We start from the raw sequence: 18,390 nt of genomic DNA on the forward strand, positions 1-18,390 counted from the left end.
GCTTCCGGTTTGCATTCCGTTCGCGCCACGGTCGAAACCGACCGACAAGGGGGTAGGTTCCTTTTTCGACGGTGCCCTCGTCGAACGGTCACGTGCGATCGCACGCGGAACGTTTACGATTTCTCGAGAGTAAACTTTCGCTGAACGCGCGTGGCTGATTTGCCGGCTTCAGCGATGCCGCTCGAGAGTCGCCGGTGTACCGTGGAAAAGGAGAACACAGCAACTTGCATCCGGCGTGTTTTTGTGTGTCGCTTCGCGAGCGTCCTTTCCCATCCCTCTCGAATCACTTTGCCCGCCTGGGTAGACGAGAAGAATCTCGGCGACCCACTTTTATCGAGTCGAATAGAGTTCCCTCGCGAGATATTCTTCGGGATGAGATCCTCCGTCATGCCGTGGGAGGGGAGGGGGCAGGGGATACACTTCGGCTAATAAATTTTATTCAGACCGGGTAGTCGCGAATGTTTCTCCCTTTGCCCGGTTTCCGTCGGCACGATACTCGGACGGAATATTTTAAAGCGATTCCAGGCGATGGATCGCGATACATTTCAAGTCCCCGTGCATCCGGATAACCGGAGGAGGACTTCATTCTTCTCGAGGAATTACGCTCGACTGATCTACCGAGGTCTCGTCTATCCGTCAGACGGATTATTGGCTACCGTAAATGTTTATTGGTCGTCCCGTAACCAACGTGAATTTATGTTTCATCACAGGGTTATAGTACGTAGCTACATGTTCCGGGAGGAAACAGTTTGGTGAAGATAAAAGGTAATATCTGGAAGCTATATCACTCGTAACATTCATTTGTAGAAACGAAGCGTATATTTAATTATCGTACGAAAAATGTCGATAAACTCATATACGATGTTATAATACGGGAATATTATTAATAATAATGAAACTGAATAGTTGAAGCGGAAGTTGGACGAGCAGCATAATATCGTACCTACACTTAATTAGCTTAATTAATTTCGCCTGAATCACGCGTGGAGTACACCTGTATTATTAACGCAATATATATATATATATATATATATATATATATATATATATATATATATATATATATATATATATATATATATATAAATATGTAGTTCTGTGTGTCCACACCACGCGGAAAGCACAGTGATAGGCAATGCTAATTTAACTTACACGAAATTAATATAATGTTGATTACATCGAGCTTATAGGGAACCTGGCAAACAACATCTGATTCCAATTGACTGCACCGCAGGAGTGATGCGTTTTACCTCGCAAAAATGTTTCCCCTAATAAAGAGAATGGTCTTCAAAGGGAGTATGGAATCCAAACAGACGTGGCTGAAACGATTCAATTCAGTCTCCCTTCATCCACCACTTTTAATCATCGACTATCGCCCAAATGTAGACTACAGTCGAGCAATGGAATAACGTACAACTGTGACTACGATATCTCCTCGAGCCTGTGTTTGCGTACAGGCTGAATTTGTCTAAAAATTATTCCCCAATAAATTCTCTGAAATTTCAAGAATGGACTAAATAACACTTTGTCGCGTAAACGATATTTCCACAAATATTCACTCGCCGCAATCACTGGAACCCGCATTGCCCGCGATTGGTCCTCTACATTCGTCATCGGGCAGCACGCGTATCCCTGGTGGTCTTTCCCTTCCGGCTGTATAACTCCAGCCTCTATTTCGTTCGAAATCACCCTCTATTCCCAGCGAATAGCCGTATCCGAGGCAGGCATGTACCTACGTACGTCGTCGCAGAATCGCGCCGTCTAACGCAATTTACCGTGTAGTCCTGGCACAATCGTCAATCGGCTCGATTCTCTCTCCATCCCTTCCATTCTTCTCTCTCTCTCTCTCTCCCTCTCCATCTCTCTCTCTCTCTCTCTCTCCCTCTATCTATCTTTCCCTTTGTATCTGTGTCCAGTCTTTGCCATGTGACAGCTAGCAAGCGTGTTCGCGCAACACGGAAGGCATTGATACACGTCATTGTGATCGGTGCTTTATTTAGGTCGAGTGTCAACAACGAAGCATGCAAGCCCTGTGGACTCCTCAACAAATAGCACCGGTAAGTACAAAAGCTCTATACCATGCAACTCGAGGGATCAGCGATGCAGGACCGATGACAGATCGATCGTCGAACGCCACCGAAACTCTGCAATCGACATTCGAGCCTCTTCTTCCTTCTTGCCGACCCCATCGACGAAATTAATCTGGAAATGGTGGATCTTCTAGCGATCGACCATGCGAGAGTGCACCCTCCCGATATTCTACCCCCTCATCCCCGCACAAACGCCGTCCCTCGGTGTTTACTTCTGATTTGAAGTGGCTTCTGTATAACGTCAGGTATTTATTGATTTGATGTCGCAATAATCAAAGGCACGTCTGGGTAATTCATAGAAGATAGATGACAAGTCAATGCTCTCTCGTGCAAAGTCCTGACTCTAAGGACTCCACGTTAAGAAGTCTATTTAAAAAATAATCCGATTGATCTATTTTATTTGGAAACCAGAGCAACGTTGCTTGGCATTCAGCAATTTGGTGTATTTATTACAAACTGGCTGGGATTTAATACAAACGCGGGATCTAGTTAGCATACGTTCTCGCGCGTGGCACTCCATTCACGTGCCATTCGGAGCACGCTGAAAATTTATACGGTAAGTCAGAACCAATCCCGAAAATCCCGTGTAATCATGACCTCTCTCAAAAGGAACGAGTCCATATTTCGCTCATGCCAATATTGGCTGCCCCGCCGCTGTATTATAGCAGATTATTCAATGTCGCGGGAAGATTAATGCCCCATCTAGATTTGTATCAATAAAACGCAAACAGAAGGTATTCGCGTTGGCGGAAATTCGCGTATTCAATTCTTCCTACACAGTACACACGCAGACAAAACACGATACAACTTCGCTACGGTCTCTCCGATAATTAAAAACCGACAACTGAAAGTGAAATATAATAACGTTCCATGAACTGGTATTATTAGTCCCATTTCAGGGGTCCAAAGTCATCGAGAAATTATTTTACCAATCCGATCTTTGAAGACTCTGCCCTGTGACATGTTAAACAACAGATCAGAGGGACCTGACGTCCCATTTCTACCTGCAATTCGCTCTACCAAAAGCACTCGCGGCCGTTAATTAAAATTTGAAGAGGGGTGGGCACACTTTTTCAAGGCTGAAACCGTATGGAAGAGCCGATACGTGATTTCAGAGCGAACGATCGGCGTCGTCCGGCCAGCTCGGCTTTCATCTGCGGTTAACCCACGTTAAAGCGTTTCGCGTATATTCCTGATATCGATCGACAACGTGGGCGGCGCTGCCCAGCTTTCGCTGTAACCCCCGGATGAGCGATCTCGTCAAGAAAAAGCCGAGTAAAACTAAGGGTTGGAAAAAAATCCTTTAGCCGACGTAACAGAGAAAAAAGAGGGGGGGGTAAAAAACAACGAGAAGCAGTTTGGTGCAGAATGGATGAAGTTAAAAAAGTCTATCTGACATGATAAGTTTAAATGCTAATTAAAAACTTCCACTCCGCGTAACAAACGTTGTAACGTATTCTCTCGAATACAAGCATCACCTGTATATTGCATATTTAATAAAATTCTGCATGTACGTAGCACGACCCTTTAGAATGGTACCCACGAAAATCCCGCCAAATATCTGCCAATTAACGGCGCAAGTGCGCGAGGGAAACGCGTGCCTAGCAAAACGCGATCTCCCATTTGAATTCGTTCTGTGACGTTAGCGTTAATAGGCAACAGGGCCTCCATCGGCGGGATCGGTTTTAAGGGGAGACCAACGTGCGCGAAACAAAGGGAGTAGGTATGAAAGGGAAACACGCGAACGTATTGAAAAATGGATTCACGGTACGAGGAACGAAGCGAGGGGAAAAAGAACGGCGAACGGTGGAGGCAGGACTGTCGTCTCTGATATCATCTACTGCACAAAGCCGTAAAGTACGGTGCCCGGTTATTTCGGTCAATCCTCGAAGAGGAGGCCGCCCGGAAAATATTCACATCGATCTATACCGAGTGACCTCTCCCGCTTCCCTATCTTTCCATCGTCGCGCAACATACGCCCCCACATGTACACACGCACCCCCCTTTTTACACATCCGTACAGATTCGTTCACGCTGACCAAAACTCTTTTCCCTCTGTATCCATCGCGATTCTCCTCTCCCTTTTTCGCCAATTCCCTCCGCCCGCTCTTCCCTTTCCTCTTCCTCTTCCTCTTCCTCTTCCTCTTCCTCTTCTGCCACCTCCGCCCCCTCCTGCACACCCCATATCAACCTGCCACGAAAGCTCGCTCTTTCCGTGTCTCTTTTTCTCTCTTTGATAGTACACACGATAGGGGATACTCTATATGAGCCACCTCAAAGTGCTCTTTCGAGCCGTGCACAAGAGCCAGGTCAACCGCATCGCTCTTCGGCCCCACGAAAGGACACAAAACGGATCGGCGAACCGAATCGACTATAAATACCGCCGCGTCGACGTGGCTGGCATTTTTCGGTGTGATAAATATAGTGGCCGGCGATTATTCGTCGGTGGTGACTATTATCGCGGGAAGAGGAGCTTTAAGATCGTTCGCGAGCGTTATTCATGAGTGATAACGGATGGTCGTACGTGGCGTTATTCCTACGCTGTGACCGAGAAGAGATTCTTCCGTTGAGATTGATTGCCAGTGGTCCTTTTTTTAGCGAACGCGCAGAAATTCCGTACCCCTTTTTGTAAGTACTTAGGTGCTGATTCAGTCCTAGAAGTTTCGGCGTTGCCGTGGAACCTGATTATTTTGTCGCAACTTACACAGTACAACAGCCATCTGGACTCGTAACTCATTTTCCCTTTGATCGTTGTTTAAACATATTTAAATGTTCATAATGCAATAATAACTTATATCGTTGTATTCGGGAGGGTTCATAGAATAATTTGACGCAACGAACAATCGAATAACTATTACCGTTTCGACACAAAAGATGCTCAAAGTTGAAAATTTGCAGTTTTCTTTCAAAATCGATTTTCTCAAAAACTGAGGGTGATGGCGACAAGCGGGTTGCGGATTCGTTTTCAGGGCACGAAAACCTATAAGAAACGGCTATTAAATGTTACAAGTCCGAAGAAAGAGTCAAAATTTGTTGTAATTTGTTATCTGGGATGACGACAGATCGAGGATCTCATGATTTTTTGTGTCAACGAACGGCACGGCTAATAAGCGCTGAATATTTTTCTGTTTCAGAGCCAAAAACCGAGATCCTGGGTGCGCCGGATCTGTACATTAACCGAGGAAGTACCATCAACCTCACCTGCGTGGTCCTGCAAAGTCCGGAGCCTCCATCTTTTATATTTTGGAATCATAACGATGTGGTAAGTACCAGCTCCCCCGCGGAGGGACTCGAAAACTTTGCTTCCTTTTTCCACGGGGATAGAAAAACGTCTAATGAAACGTACGACGCCCGTGCTGCGCAAACAAGCGCAAATAGGAGACCGTGGCGAGACCGTAATTCATAACTGGAGGACAGCTTGCACCGGCGTCAACTTTGTACGAGGATAATTGATGACGATAGTAGTTCTCGAGAGTCTGGCTGTCTGATATCGTGAAACTTACACCCTGTCTCCTCGACCGGCTAAATTTTCCGCTTCTGCTCTAATGAAGTTATGTACTTCGAAATTTTCTGATGTAGTCTGCAATCCGTCTTTTTCCCACGGTTATTCAGCTTCCTTGCAATTTCGTCCCCTTTTCGGTCTTCCGAGCTCATCGGAAATCCGCCGGCAAGCTTTATCGATTCGTAGACGTATATCAAAGCTTTAAATCCAAATTTTTTATTTCTAGAGTACTTCTTAATTTTATATTTGCCTGCAACCACGTGTCCCTGTGATTACGCGAAATTTCAGCGTGTACCGAACAATTACCATGAATCATACCGCGGAGCCATAAACATTCATCACAATTAACGGTCGCGCTAAGTCCGCGTGCTTTTAGCCCTTTCCGTGAGAAGAGTGTTTCTTGCTTCCAACTATCCAAGTACGCGCGGGCGTAAAAGAAGCCCATAAAACACCTCCGTGCCGTGGAGTGTTCGCGAAGGGGAGGCCGATAAATTCTGATAATGCCGACGTTAGCAACTGGTAAATTGTCAGCGGCGGCGCAACTGATAATGGCGCATGGGAGACACCATTAGGCGCATTAAGTCTGACCAAGAGCCGTGTTCCCCTGCCGCGAATACGGAGCAGGGCCGCCCGAGCCTTAAGATGAATTCCATGGCACGTGACTAACGCGTTCAGACTAAACACCCTTGAACTGTTAATGAGACACCGGGGGACTCGAGTAATTTGCAAAACGATTGCGTGACTGTACATTAATTTCAACGAGGTCCTCTCACATTTGCTGATATTTATGCGAATACCCTTCAGGCCCGTAATGCGCCCCATAAACTTCCACTAGGCACTAGTCCTCGAGGAGCTCCCACCCGAGCTTTACTGACGAATTGAACAGAGTAGCCGCGCATTATACAACAATTGATTGCTCCCGGCCGAACGAAACGACGCTTCGAACACCGAACTTCGCGGGGAGAGAGTCTGAAAGTGTATCCCAAGAGTGCAGCGTAACTTTTCTTGTGTTTGGGGATGCAAATCCCCATGTTTACCTCGAGGCTCTTCGACCCTCACCGGATCGTCTCACTGTACAGAGTCCATGAATCCCTGTGAAGCTGGCATCGAGGTAGGGAGAAAAAAAACTGAAGCAACGCTAGTCCGAGGCAGGGTTTCGTGCGGGCGCAGTGATTCGTGGCGGGTAGGAGGTGGGTGCAACTCGATGAAACAGGGCGAAGAAAGTTTGCTGCGTCGTAGCGGGCCGGCCCGATAAGGGGGCGAGCCTCGAGTCGTCCCAGGGGTTGGTACGAGCCGAAATTGCAATCCTTCGATGATAAGGTCGCTGGATCGATCGATCCACGCCGTGAAGCATTCTCCAGCCGCAAGGAATCCACGGAGTTTGCCGGGGGTTTCCCCTTACGCTTCAATAAACCCCGTCCCTTTGATTTCGATTGAATTTTGAGACAGCGTCTCTCTGCTCCGTGCCGCGTGCAAGTCAGGAACATGTGTTTTGTCCGGGTTTGTACCTGCGGATTTGTCTGCCGCCCTCCATACCACTGTGCGACGAAGGGGCGTAGGTGTGCGGCTACATCCCTTTCATATATTTCCGTGTGTACGTAGGTGTTTGTAAATAGAGAAGCCCGAACTGGCGGCAATTAAATTGACTTAACAATTTATCGGCTGCCTTTTTGCTCGGTTCTCTTAACCGCGTTGTCTCGTGTGCTCTACGCTCTAGCGTTTATTTTTTCGCTTTTGGAGGTAGGTACCGTCGGTGCTTCTGCCTTGAAATTCTTATGAACAATGATACGACCGCGAAAGTGGACGCAGTCATTCTAGCTGTATCGATCGGGCCGTGGTACGTTTACAGCGTGGCTTCGTTAATCGGTAATCGTGGAATATGATTTAATAATAATTGAAAGGGTACCGACGTTGGCGATGCTTGGAATTAATAACTTTGCTAAGGTCCTTTAAATCAAAAGGAACGACCGTATGACGAACGATTCGACGATGAATTTATATATCGAGACTTATCCATGGCCCTTGTTGCCACTGATGTACCAATTGATTGGATTCGATCGGCTCAATCGGTTTACTTGAATGAAATCCTATTAAGGAATTGTTAAACGAGATACAATATCGCGTCTTATTTATGTGGCGATCGTGGACGATTGCCAAAAGGGGCAAGGCAAAGAGGCTGCCAAATCGGTTTCCACGGTATTACGAGGACAGAAATAAAAGCACATTCCGCGGATTTGTAACTCTCATTTGTTCAGAAAAACGGGTACGGTGAACGAATTCTGGTCAATAGGCTTTAACCCTTTTCTATTTCAGATGTTTCTGCCACGAGTCGGTAACTTTAGTCGAATTTCTTTGCTTCGGTATAGATTTCATCGTTTAAATAAGGCGAATGTCCCAAATTTCTGCTCAAGTCCCCATTTCTGATCATTTCGTATTTTTTCTTATTATTATATGCGTTACGTTTGTACTATAGTTGCAACAAAATAATTCTAAATTATTTAAACGAGCTTGGGACAATACATGCATCGCTATTTTTCATCAGCAGAAATACGGACATTTAGAGCATTATATATTTAATTAGAAATTACTAATAGTTAAACATCTTGAAATATCTTTCTTAAATAGTTTTTCAATTGGTTGATTTATTATTAAAGAATTAATCGATTACTCGGCTAATTTTCATCACAAACAAATTTTTTACACCTTCTTTATGACGAGTTACCTCTTAAATGAGCAGAATTTGGGGCATTCAGCTTATTTTCGAAACAATTCCCTCAAAACAGCTGCGCTACGAGTAGATTCGTGCTCCAGAAACACATTTACTGGGGAAATCATTGTAATGACTTCGGAACTGTTACATCGCTGGAGCGAGGGAACGCGGTATGGAGTAATACAAACTTTCCCAGTCATTGTAATCGATTTTTGTTAATCGTTTAAGTTTCAGTGCGCCACTACCTATAGCCAGCCCGAGGAACTTAATGTGATTAAACTTCGGCTCGTTTCGATTTCGATGCCGCTGAACTTTTATCGGTGAATTTTGCATCTAAGCGTTAGAAACCTGTTGATCCCCTTTAATGTAAGCCTGATTCGGATCACTAATGTGCAATGTAAATACTCGCTTTGCGATTCTATATGAACAGAATGGTTATTAGTATGAATTTGAACAATTAACTTCGAGGTATCCTCGTTCCATGATACGAAACTCCATACCAAATAAATATTGAATGATATGCAAAGTGAACTACGTAAATGTCGGAAATGGATTGATCTCCGTGGCTGTAAACATTGATTTCCAAAAAATTTGATTACGATAAATACCTTACAGTTCAAACGGTGCCGGTGTGTACCTATATTTATCAACATTTCCATGGTCTATTCATCAAAGCGCTACAATTTTAATAAATTCACAGCATGCACCATACAACTTCGCTTCTAAATAAAAAGTTGCAAATCTTTCTTTGAACTTTACCCAAAGTTCGGTTCATTTCCGCAACTTTTTACTCTTCCTTTAATAATTATATGCAAGTGGTAATTTCCGGGCGAGAATAGGTGTCCGATGCCGCGTGCTACGCGCTACATCATACTTTATTTACAAATATTTTTACCCGTTGGACGCAGTTTCTGACTCGAGCATCCCACAAAACGCAGGAAACCAGACTCAATTGGTTCGAAACCGGGATTCCGTGTAGATCCCGCTATTTTTGCGCGTCCAGCGCGGCAAACAGAAGTCAACTTTAATTTTCGCCAAGAGAAACGCCGTAACAGCCCAGCCATGTAATTCGCGACGGTGTAGAATTCCCCGGAAATGACGACTTGCTCGGTGGCGAAGCAAAAAAGTGGACTCGGTGTGGGGGACGTTTAAACGGCGAAGAAAATGTTGCGACGAACCGGGCAAATCATTTATTTAACTCTCGACACATTTTCCGAGCGAAATGCTCCCTCTCGAACCGCCAGGGGCTGGACTAAAGCTCCTGAACGCGTAGCACAAAAAAATAAAGAGGGAGAAGAAGGGTGCACAGTGTGTGCGCGACGAATAATGTGTTTAACAAGAGTTGTCATTCCCTCTCGACGTTCCCCTTATAGAAGAAAACAGGTTGCAAGCAGGGAACCTCGGGAAACAGTAAAGTGACGTCTACGTATCTGGTTGGGTAAACATCGCTTTCATACCATCGCGCAGCATTATGCGAACAGTATCCCTGAAACTCCTTATTAAAGCTGGGACGCGATCGTTGCCTTGCATGTATATTAGCATATCCAGCGGAGAAGAATTTCAATTGGATACCTGCCTGCCGCTGAATTATGAATTTCAATTACATTTCCCCGATAGCGAAATTTGCTCGCGACGAAATCGTTAATCCGATGCTTATTAAATTCTAATGAAACTTTCGATTCGACCGCGTTGCCGATCTTGCGGGACAACTGAAACGGCACAGGAAGATTTTAGGATTGCTTGAATTCTACTGGCACGACTTGGATATTTGCATTTTATTCTTCTGAGAAGGAGCTTCTATCTCGCGTACTAAGAATCTCGAGTGCATCCCCATATCGGCGACGTTCGCGGTGTTTGCGCAATATTCTCTGGGCTGCTACGAGAAACGTTGCTGGGGTAACCGACGTAAGGTCGACCCCGTAATAAGAACATTGTACACCGATAACAACATTACCGGCGGCGACGGTCGCTTTTCAACAGCATTCTATTTTTTTCGCCCGACCCTCGTTTCTCGTCGCCGTAAAATCGCGAAATAAATGCCAATTTCGGGGCGCGGCAACCGGCAGGTATCTCTGCTCGCCGCCAGTAAACGAGCAAACAATTGCGGAACGGGAATATCTATAAGTTCGAGTTGGAAAGCATACTTCTGCTGAAAATGAAACGAGTTCGGGGAGAATGCGAACTGACGATCGGAGAATCGCGTTGCTTTTATAATTTGCGCGACCGTGCGAGGTATTCTCAAAAATGGAACTGATTCCGCGGAGAACTTATCGCAGGTTCTGCAATGGCAATCGAAAATGAGGTAGTGAAAGGCCATAACGCTCCAGCAAAGCAACCCCACCACCTCAGTTCCCCTCGTCTCTTTGTAAATTCGAGGCACAGTTACGTAAAACGCCACAGTATTCCAGATCGCCCTTATCGCGGGCACCGATGGAGGAATGTCCGCCCCCGTAGAGGTTCTAATAAGTTTAATTTCGTACAATATCCATCACGATAGATTGAACTTGAAGTGGCAGGATTTTCAACGGTCGTAAAGCGATTTCGCGTAATAAAGAGAATCGTTCGAGTGATCGCGAAGGATTCAATCAAAGCTGAAAGGCCATCGATTTAAATGAAGTAGATAAATTAAGATTAGGCGGAGTGCGGGAGAGAAACGGCGACGCGGGCGGCAGTGACGTAAGTCGAGGGAAAAATGTAGAAAGACGGGGGACTAGGGAGTCGTTATCGGGGCGCGGGAAAAGACTGATAAGACAGAAGTAGTAACGTGCTGGGTGGAAACCATTTCGATGGGCCATTGGGTCCGAGATGTTCCATCGAGTACGCCGAGGATCCCGCGGGGATGCCGATTCCTCCTATGAACGCGTAATGAGGCTGACGAGACTCTCCTCGTTTCCTTCCATTTCCATTTTCCCTAACCGAGGCCGTGCAAATTCTCTCGCTCCGCGGCGCGGTTTAAAACTTCTCCAAATTACGAACTCCACAACGCAACGAAATTATCTAGCTCGGTGAACTGCCGCGTTCCGTTCGTCGGCGTCGATTAAAGATCCCGAGGAAATCCAAGACCGCGGCTTCAAAATCCTAAACTCCGCTTACAATGGGACATCCCGAACCTGGATATTCAAAAAATTCTGAAACTTCGTGAATATCTAGGGAATTTCCTCCCGATTATAACACGATTTTTGTTTGCTGCCCAAATTCACTCTAAGGTGGTGCAAATCACCCCTGAAAATCCGGTTATTTTCCGATTTTTTGTTATAACTCGTCAACTGTAAAATAATTTTTTTACCATATGATAGATTTAATTAAAAGCAGTAACTATTGTCTTGAAACTTTTTTTCTATCTCTTACAGTTCGCGAGTTATAACGCAAAAGTCGGAAAATAGCCGAATTTTCAGGGGTTAATTTCACCCCCTGCGAGTGAATTTGGGCAGCGAACAAAAATTGCGTTGTAATCAGGAGGAAATCCCTTACCTATTCACAAAGTTTCAGAATTTTCTGAATTTTCGGGTTCGGGATCTTCCCTTGTTAGTCGTTTATTTTTCACCCTGGATACGCCTGATCGCGAGAATGTTTCCAGGCATTCTTGCTTCCTCCCCGAGGCACAAAATGGTACCATCACCTTGGTTATTAAGAGGACGAGATTTTAAAATGGTTTCCAGACTCGGTGAGCGATGGCAAATCAAAGCACGGAGACTTTAATGACTTTTTTTTATTGTACGACGAGCATAGTTGCACGGACGCGAACGGAGCGATGAGACGCGTGGGTCGTTATTACCCGCGCTACACAGACCACGGATTAACCGTGCAACTTCCGAACGAAAATTTCGCATATTATTCTGCGTCATATCGCTGGCTAGATAACGGAACGGAAGGAAGAGGATCGTCGCTTATCGAGCCCGCGAGTTACAACTTTCTGGTCCGATTAATCATGCTCGGGACCATTCAGGCGAACCAGGCGCGGAAAAGTTAGGCTCGGACAACGTGTCCAACGTTAGTCTTAATACTCTCTCTCTCTCTCTCTGGGCCGTTACTTGGAATCGAATAGTAGTCCCTCATGAAATAGTCAGGTAAAGGCTGACATCAAAATTCTGGCGCACCTGGACTGAAAGCAAACGGTACATTTACCGTTGATGGAGATTTCGTAATAGGGTCAAGATTACAACGACGTCGGGGGCGAAGAAATACGAGAATGTGCTTGGAGAAATTTCGCGAAGGGTGTCCTCCCTTAAGACGGCTTCAAGATGGTACGTGAGACCGTCGGAACCGTAGGACCGACGGACCGAAGGCTCCAGCTGCGAGGTCATTTATTTAGAAATCTGTCTCGGCTCTGACGACACAGCCACCGCTTCTGGCTCCCTTCCGACTACGGAGCGTACGTCGACCCTTACGGCCCCTGTTAAAGAGACACTCGCGAGGAGCCTCCAGTGGAACAGGCGCAGGATAAACACGACGTTTGCAGGGGGGCCGGTAGTGTGTACCGTTCCACGTTCGGACGTTGCCTCCGTCTTACTCTTTCTGAATCTACAATTGGTTTCGCTAGTACAAAACTGCGTAAAAACGCTAGTAATTTCGGGGATGAATTTAACGGCCCCAAGTGATTGAAATAGTTCACAGGAACGTTAGTTGTAGCTGATCTTGCATCCCGGTTTTCTTTCCTCGTACTTATGTTTAAATACGAGCACCTAAATGATTTGAATGAAATTTGCAGTGTTAGAAATAAACACTACCTCAAAAGGGCACCCCTTAGATATCCCAGACCCCTTAGGTTAGACATAAATTAATATCGCTTCCCACGTGACTATCGTTCAAAGTCCCGAACGCAGATGAAAGTACGACTAATATCCAATAAAGTTCTAGTTAGGAATTTCGAGCAGGTTCTGGTGCATTACATATTCCCGGCTAAACCTCGTTTCCTCGAGCGGTCAAGTATGCAGAGCAGCAACCCAGCTCAGGATCCTAATTAAAGAAAGACTAACTTGCTAATTCTAAACTGCGTTAAGGTTATCCTTGCGCTCGCCCATGCGTCAAACCTGAGACACCAAATTCTGGCATCATTCTGCGTGACCAAGTCCCAGAAAAAAATGCTAGTTTCACGATATCAAGTAGCAGAGAACTGACAAGGGAAGGTCCCGAACCCGAAAATTCAAAAAATTCTGAAACTTTGTGAGTATGTGATTTCCTCCTGATTACAACGCAATTTTTGTTTGCTGCCCAAATTCACTCGAAGAGGGTGATATTAACCCTGGAAAATTCGGCTGTTTTCCGATTTTGTGTTATAACTCGCGAACTGTAAGAGATAGAAAAAAGTTTCAAGACAAAAGTTACTTCTTTTAATTAAATCTACCATTTAGTGAACAAATTATTTTACAGTTCACGAGTTGTAACACAAAATCGGAAAATAACTGTTTTTTTCAGCGGTCAATTACACCACGTTAGAGTGAATTTGGGCAGCAAACAAAAATTGCGTTGTAATCAGGAGGAAATTCTCTACATATTCGCAAGGTTTCAGAATTTTTCGAATTTCCGGGTTTGGGATGTTCCCTTGTGAGAGAGGTCCACTGATAAGCGGAGAATGAATTTAAGTAAAATTCTAATCCGAAGGAACGATATTCTAATGGAATCCTAATTGGAACCCGACATCTCTAGACTATAAATTAGCCGATCCCTTCGAACGCAGGAACTTTGCTACTCTAAGTTTAAGCAACTCGCCCCTAAATTCTCATAAATTCCAACTTTTCATCTCGAGACCGGAATCACCGAAATGAGAAGAGCTCCGGAACCTAAAACAAATTTAAGGCTCCGATCGCAAATCCCCGTCTATTCGTGCACGCAACGATAATCCTCCGCGTTTCCCAGCATCTTTTCGATTAGCCAGCTCCGGCCGCACAAAGGGAGGAAGCACCGAAAGGAACCGTGTGAATTCTTGCCACCTCCCTCGTATCGACGCTCATTCAATGGCGACGGAGTCTCGAAGGTGTAGTCTCGAGGGTTTATCTCCCTCGGTCCTCCAGCCGGTTGCAACTTCCACCTGTCGGATAAAAGGGAAGTTCCTACGAAGGTCGCCCTCCTGCCCACCCTTCCTCGTCTCGCGGCCGTCTTCGGTGGCCTCGAGTATACTAGCCCGGTTGTTCGCGGCCCTCGAACTCAAAACGCTTTTCCGATCTTTGTTGCAGATAATCAGCTACGACTCGACCAGAGGTGGCGTCTCCGTGGTCACGGAGAAGGGTGACAGCACCACGAGCTTCCTGCTCGTCCAAGAAGCGAAACCCTCAGATTCTGGACGGTACACTTGTAATCCCAGTAATGCTCAACCCAAATCGATCACCGTGCACGTACTCAATGGTGAGTGGTTCGGGCTTAATTGCAACGTCCTTTTGTCGGCTCGTTATCTGATCGGCGGCGTCTGCGAGAGGCAGTTTTTTTTTTGCGCCGGCATTATTGCCCGCGTTCCCGAAGGAGCCGGGAAATTAACGTACCCTCTTCTGCAGAAGCGGCAAACTTTTTATCGGAATGATTAAAATTAATAATTCTAAGGGAAGGCCGGGCCTTTATGCGATATTAATTTAAAAATTCATGAACGTCAAACAAAGGGAACAAACAAAGGCTGCTAGGAAGAGAACGGGGGCGCATCTTTCGATTCGAGCATTTAATTAATCATCCCGTTGATTAACAGAATTTCGACATAAAGCTGCGATCCATTCGGAAATACCATTTTCGCGTCGTAACGTTCCTGCGTGACGCGCGATCGAAACACCAGCATCGGTCTGCGAGGCCGCAGTAGCTTTGATTCAGAAATGAAACCAGCTCGGCATTGTAATTAACTTTTGTTGGATGTAATTAAAGTGTGCAGCCGAGATTGCAGCTTCCTGGCTCCGCGGTAGCGGCGAGAGACGGAGGAATCCAGTGCTCGTTCCACGCGTTTCCCTCGTTTTTCCTTCACCGGCAGCTAACTCCTCGCCCCGGCATCTTCAGAAAATTTAAGTGTTGTCCTATGTTTCAGGAGAGTATCCCGCGGCAATGCAGCACGGTGGTCAAGCCAAGCAACCGAGGCTCTACTCCCTTCTGCTCTGTCTGTGCCTGCTGCTCTACTAACTGTTTCGCCCCGAACTACCTTTCCTCCTCCCCTTCGCGGACGGTGAGCGACGGACCTCCGCCACGAGGTCCACCGTTCGAGGGACGATGGCCGCGGTATCGAGGAGAGTGCGCGCGTTCGTGCGACCGGGAATCAGAGTGGTGCGGTGACACGGTGAACCGGCGGCGGTACGCGGGAACGCGCGCACGGAGAGAGTGATCCCGTGTGCCGAAAACGAAGCAAGAAAAACGGGGGAGAGAAAAAAATGGAAGAAAGAAAGTGCGTGCCGTTCCTCGGCAATCGATTCGTCGTTGTTGAACCCGAACCGGCGTCGGGCACAGGGCGCCTCGGAGCGGTCGTCGAGCAACACCGCGGGTCCGTCGGGAAGAGGAGCCAGCCGAAAGGAGCAAGAATCGATTCCAGCGTTGTTCGACGACACGGCGAAGTGACTGCTGATCGTAATCGCGAGTGAACGGGGTGGTGACGCGGGCAACGCGACGCGGAAATAACGCGAGGCATCGCGGGCGGCGCGCGATTAAACGCGACCCGGTCGCGGGGCGGACGGAAATTGAGACGGCGAAAGCCCTGGGACCGGGGGAAGCGGAACGAGCCCGGAGGTGAACGGGACAAGCAGCGGAACAAAGGCGAGGATCAGAGTACAAAGGATCGCCTTTCCTCCGCAATTATTCAGCCACACCGGCGGCGTGTGGACAGAACGTGGCAGAGGGGCGATAGATGAAGAAGGAAGAGGAGATAGCGGAACGCCGATCGCCAGCCGGGGATCCGTTTCCCGTAACTGGCAACGTGATCGCGTCGAGACGGAGGGAAATCTTTGCCACGCAACCGGTAATTTCGATCGCGTCGCGTCGACCTGCCACGCCACCCTGACAGGTCCCCTTTGCCGTTCAAAGACCAATGACTGATAACGACGGTAATTCGATCATTGCACGCACGGGACACACGCACTTCCGGAACTCTAGTCCTCGTAATATCGGTATTTATACAAAGCTTTCGATGGTGGCGGGGTAAGCTCGTGATCTCTCGCGTTGAGGAATCTGTCGGCACGTAAACCGTAGATACGTAAGACCTGGTACACCCGACTAACTCTCGCCGCGGATCAACGGTTCTTCTAAGAAACGCGTGCCCCGATTTACGTCCAATTTCGCGACTATTACGGCGCTCGAACGGTTCCCAGCCTCATCGTCCCGCCCTTACGTTCTCGGCGTGGCTGCCTCAAATTATTAAGCTACGTACCGCGAGACTCAGGGGGTTGTAAGTTAGGAGAGGCTGCATCACGGACCCCCCATTTGCGCGATATTACGCCAGTATACGATTCACTCTCTGCGGGATAGTCGGAGTGGAAAGTCTCTTAACGGGACTAGGCAGTCAGAAACTCGATTTTTTTTTCGTATTTTTCGAAAGTACCACCCTTCACGAGTAAAATGCCGTTTGGTTTATGTTGAAATTTGCGGAATTAAGGATTTTACAGCCGAAAAGGTCGAACGCGTCATAAACCGTTTCTATCCGCGCGCAGGTAGACTAATTACTCCGCTTTCGAAACTTTAAACGCGTTTTTCTCGGAATCATATTTCCTCATCGTTTTGCAGTGATTGCGAAGAAACAGAGGTACAAGTCGATTTGAAAAAAATTCAGCATATGTGAAACCTGTCTGGTTGCGACCCGAACCAACGCGTAAGTCTGTGGAAACTTCTGCTTTGACGATAAAAAATAATAAAATCGCTCTTTTTCCTGGCGAAAAATCAAGTTTCTTTGAAATTTACCGTTTTACAGCCGCCATTTTTATAATTTTGATTTTTTTTCTTTTTCAATAGGTACAGGGCAGAATGAGGGTCAGGGCAAAGTAACAATTTCAGAGGATATTTCACAATTCAATTTCTTACGGCCAGAATCACTGCAAAATTACAGCGGCTCCAGATAAAACACCTATATATATCAGGCAACTGTAGCGCTGTCATACATATGTATATATTATTCAAATAATTTTTTTTTACTGCTTATAGTATCAACAAACATTACCCAAAAGTACTAGTCACAATTTGTATTCATCTCCTTCTAATTAATTCGCAAAAAGTACTTAATTTTCGAGCGATCTGACTGCCTAAATAGTCCCCTTAAGATCAGTGAATCCGCGATAGGGGAGGCCGGGGCTAAAAGTTCCGATTTCGATAAACCATAAAAAATTACTGGAAAATAATGTAGTTATTCTCTTCACTATTGACTCATTTCTTGTTAAATTTATTATATCTTCTGATTTTACGCTTGTGTTTAATATATTGTAATAGGTTTCCCATAGAAAGTAATTTATTTGTGGCTGATCGAAGCGGAACTTTTTACCCCTATATGGGGCAAGTTGTCATCGCATTGGGGTAAGTTGTTACTATGATATAAGAGTTGCCTTTTAATGAAATATTTCATTTTCTAATGAAATAAAGCAGAATTTTATTCATAATGGTTATTTATGAAGGTTCGGACCAACAAAAATGTATTATCTTTAAAAGAAAACCAAAAGCGACAGTTTTTATTAATCTTTACGCATAACTTCGATCGAAGTCGTGTCCCTTTCCGCCTTTCATTCATATGTTCGCATCTTAAAGCACAGCGGAAACAATTTATACATTTGCGGTAGGTCTGTGACGATAGCACCCCCAAATTCGAATTTTTGGAAAAACTCAACGGCATTCGTTTGTCCATCGTTTGCCCATAAAAAATTTTTTTTTGCCCACCCTCCAAAAAAAGTTATGAACAAAATAAAAAATTTGTCTTCATCACTCACGATGAATTCATTTCAATTTTTTAAAAGAAGGATACGAATATACCCGATCTGGCCACGCTTGCCCACTCTCAGATTTCATTTGCCCACCCTCCAGAATTTAAATAAAAAATAAAAACCGCGAAAACATGGGTATAGATGAAGCGATCGCGTTAAAGTTCGATTATTCTCGAAAATATTATCAAAATCGTTCTTTCAACGGTGCAGTCCGTTAGTTTAGATGTA

General features: G+C 45.8%; 1 protein-coding gene across 2 annotated transcripts in view; it reads left to right on the forward strand.

The window, feature by feature from the left end:
- The window catches only part of LOC143367484 (zwei Ig domain protein zig-8), a 302,413-nt gene extending 284,930 nt beyond the window's left edge, over window positions 1-17,483 (forward strand). The window contains exons 5-8 of one of the 2 annotated variants that reach the window (XM_076809333.1): window positions 5,225-5,352; window positions 14,476-14,644; window positions 15,303-16,159; window positions 16,199-17,483. In XM_076809333.1, coding sequence (XP_076665448.1) covers window positions 5,225-5,352; window positions 14,476-14,644; window positions 15,303-15,394 — 389 coding nt within the window. In that variant the 3' untranslated portion in view covers window positions 15,395-16,159; window positions 16,199-17,483. Of the gene's footprint in view, window positions 1-5,224; window positions 5,353-14,475; window positions 14,645-15,302 lie in introns of both variants that reach the window. The other variant, XM_076809332.1, reaches the window with a different exon arrangement.
- The last annotated feature ends 907 nt before the right edge of the window (window positions 17,484-18,390 follow it).

Source organism: Andrena cerasifolii, chromosome 3, assembly GCF_050908995.1.
Source record: "Andrena cerasifolii isolate SP2316 chromosome 3, iyAndCera1_principal, whole genome shotgun sequence".
In the NCBI taxonomy this organism is placed as follows: domain Eukaryota; kingdom Metazoa; phylum Arthropoda; class Insecta; order Hymenoptera; family Andrenidae; genus Andrena; species Andrena cerasifolii.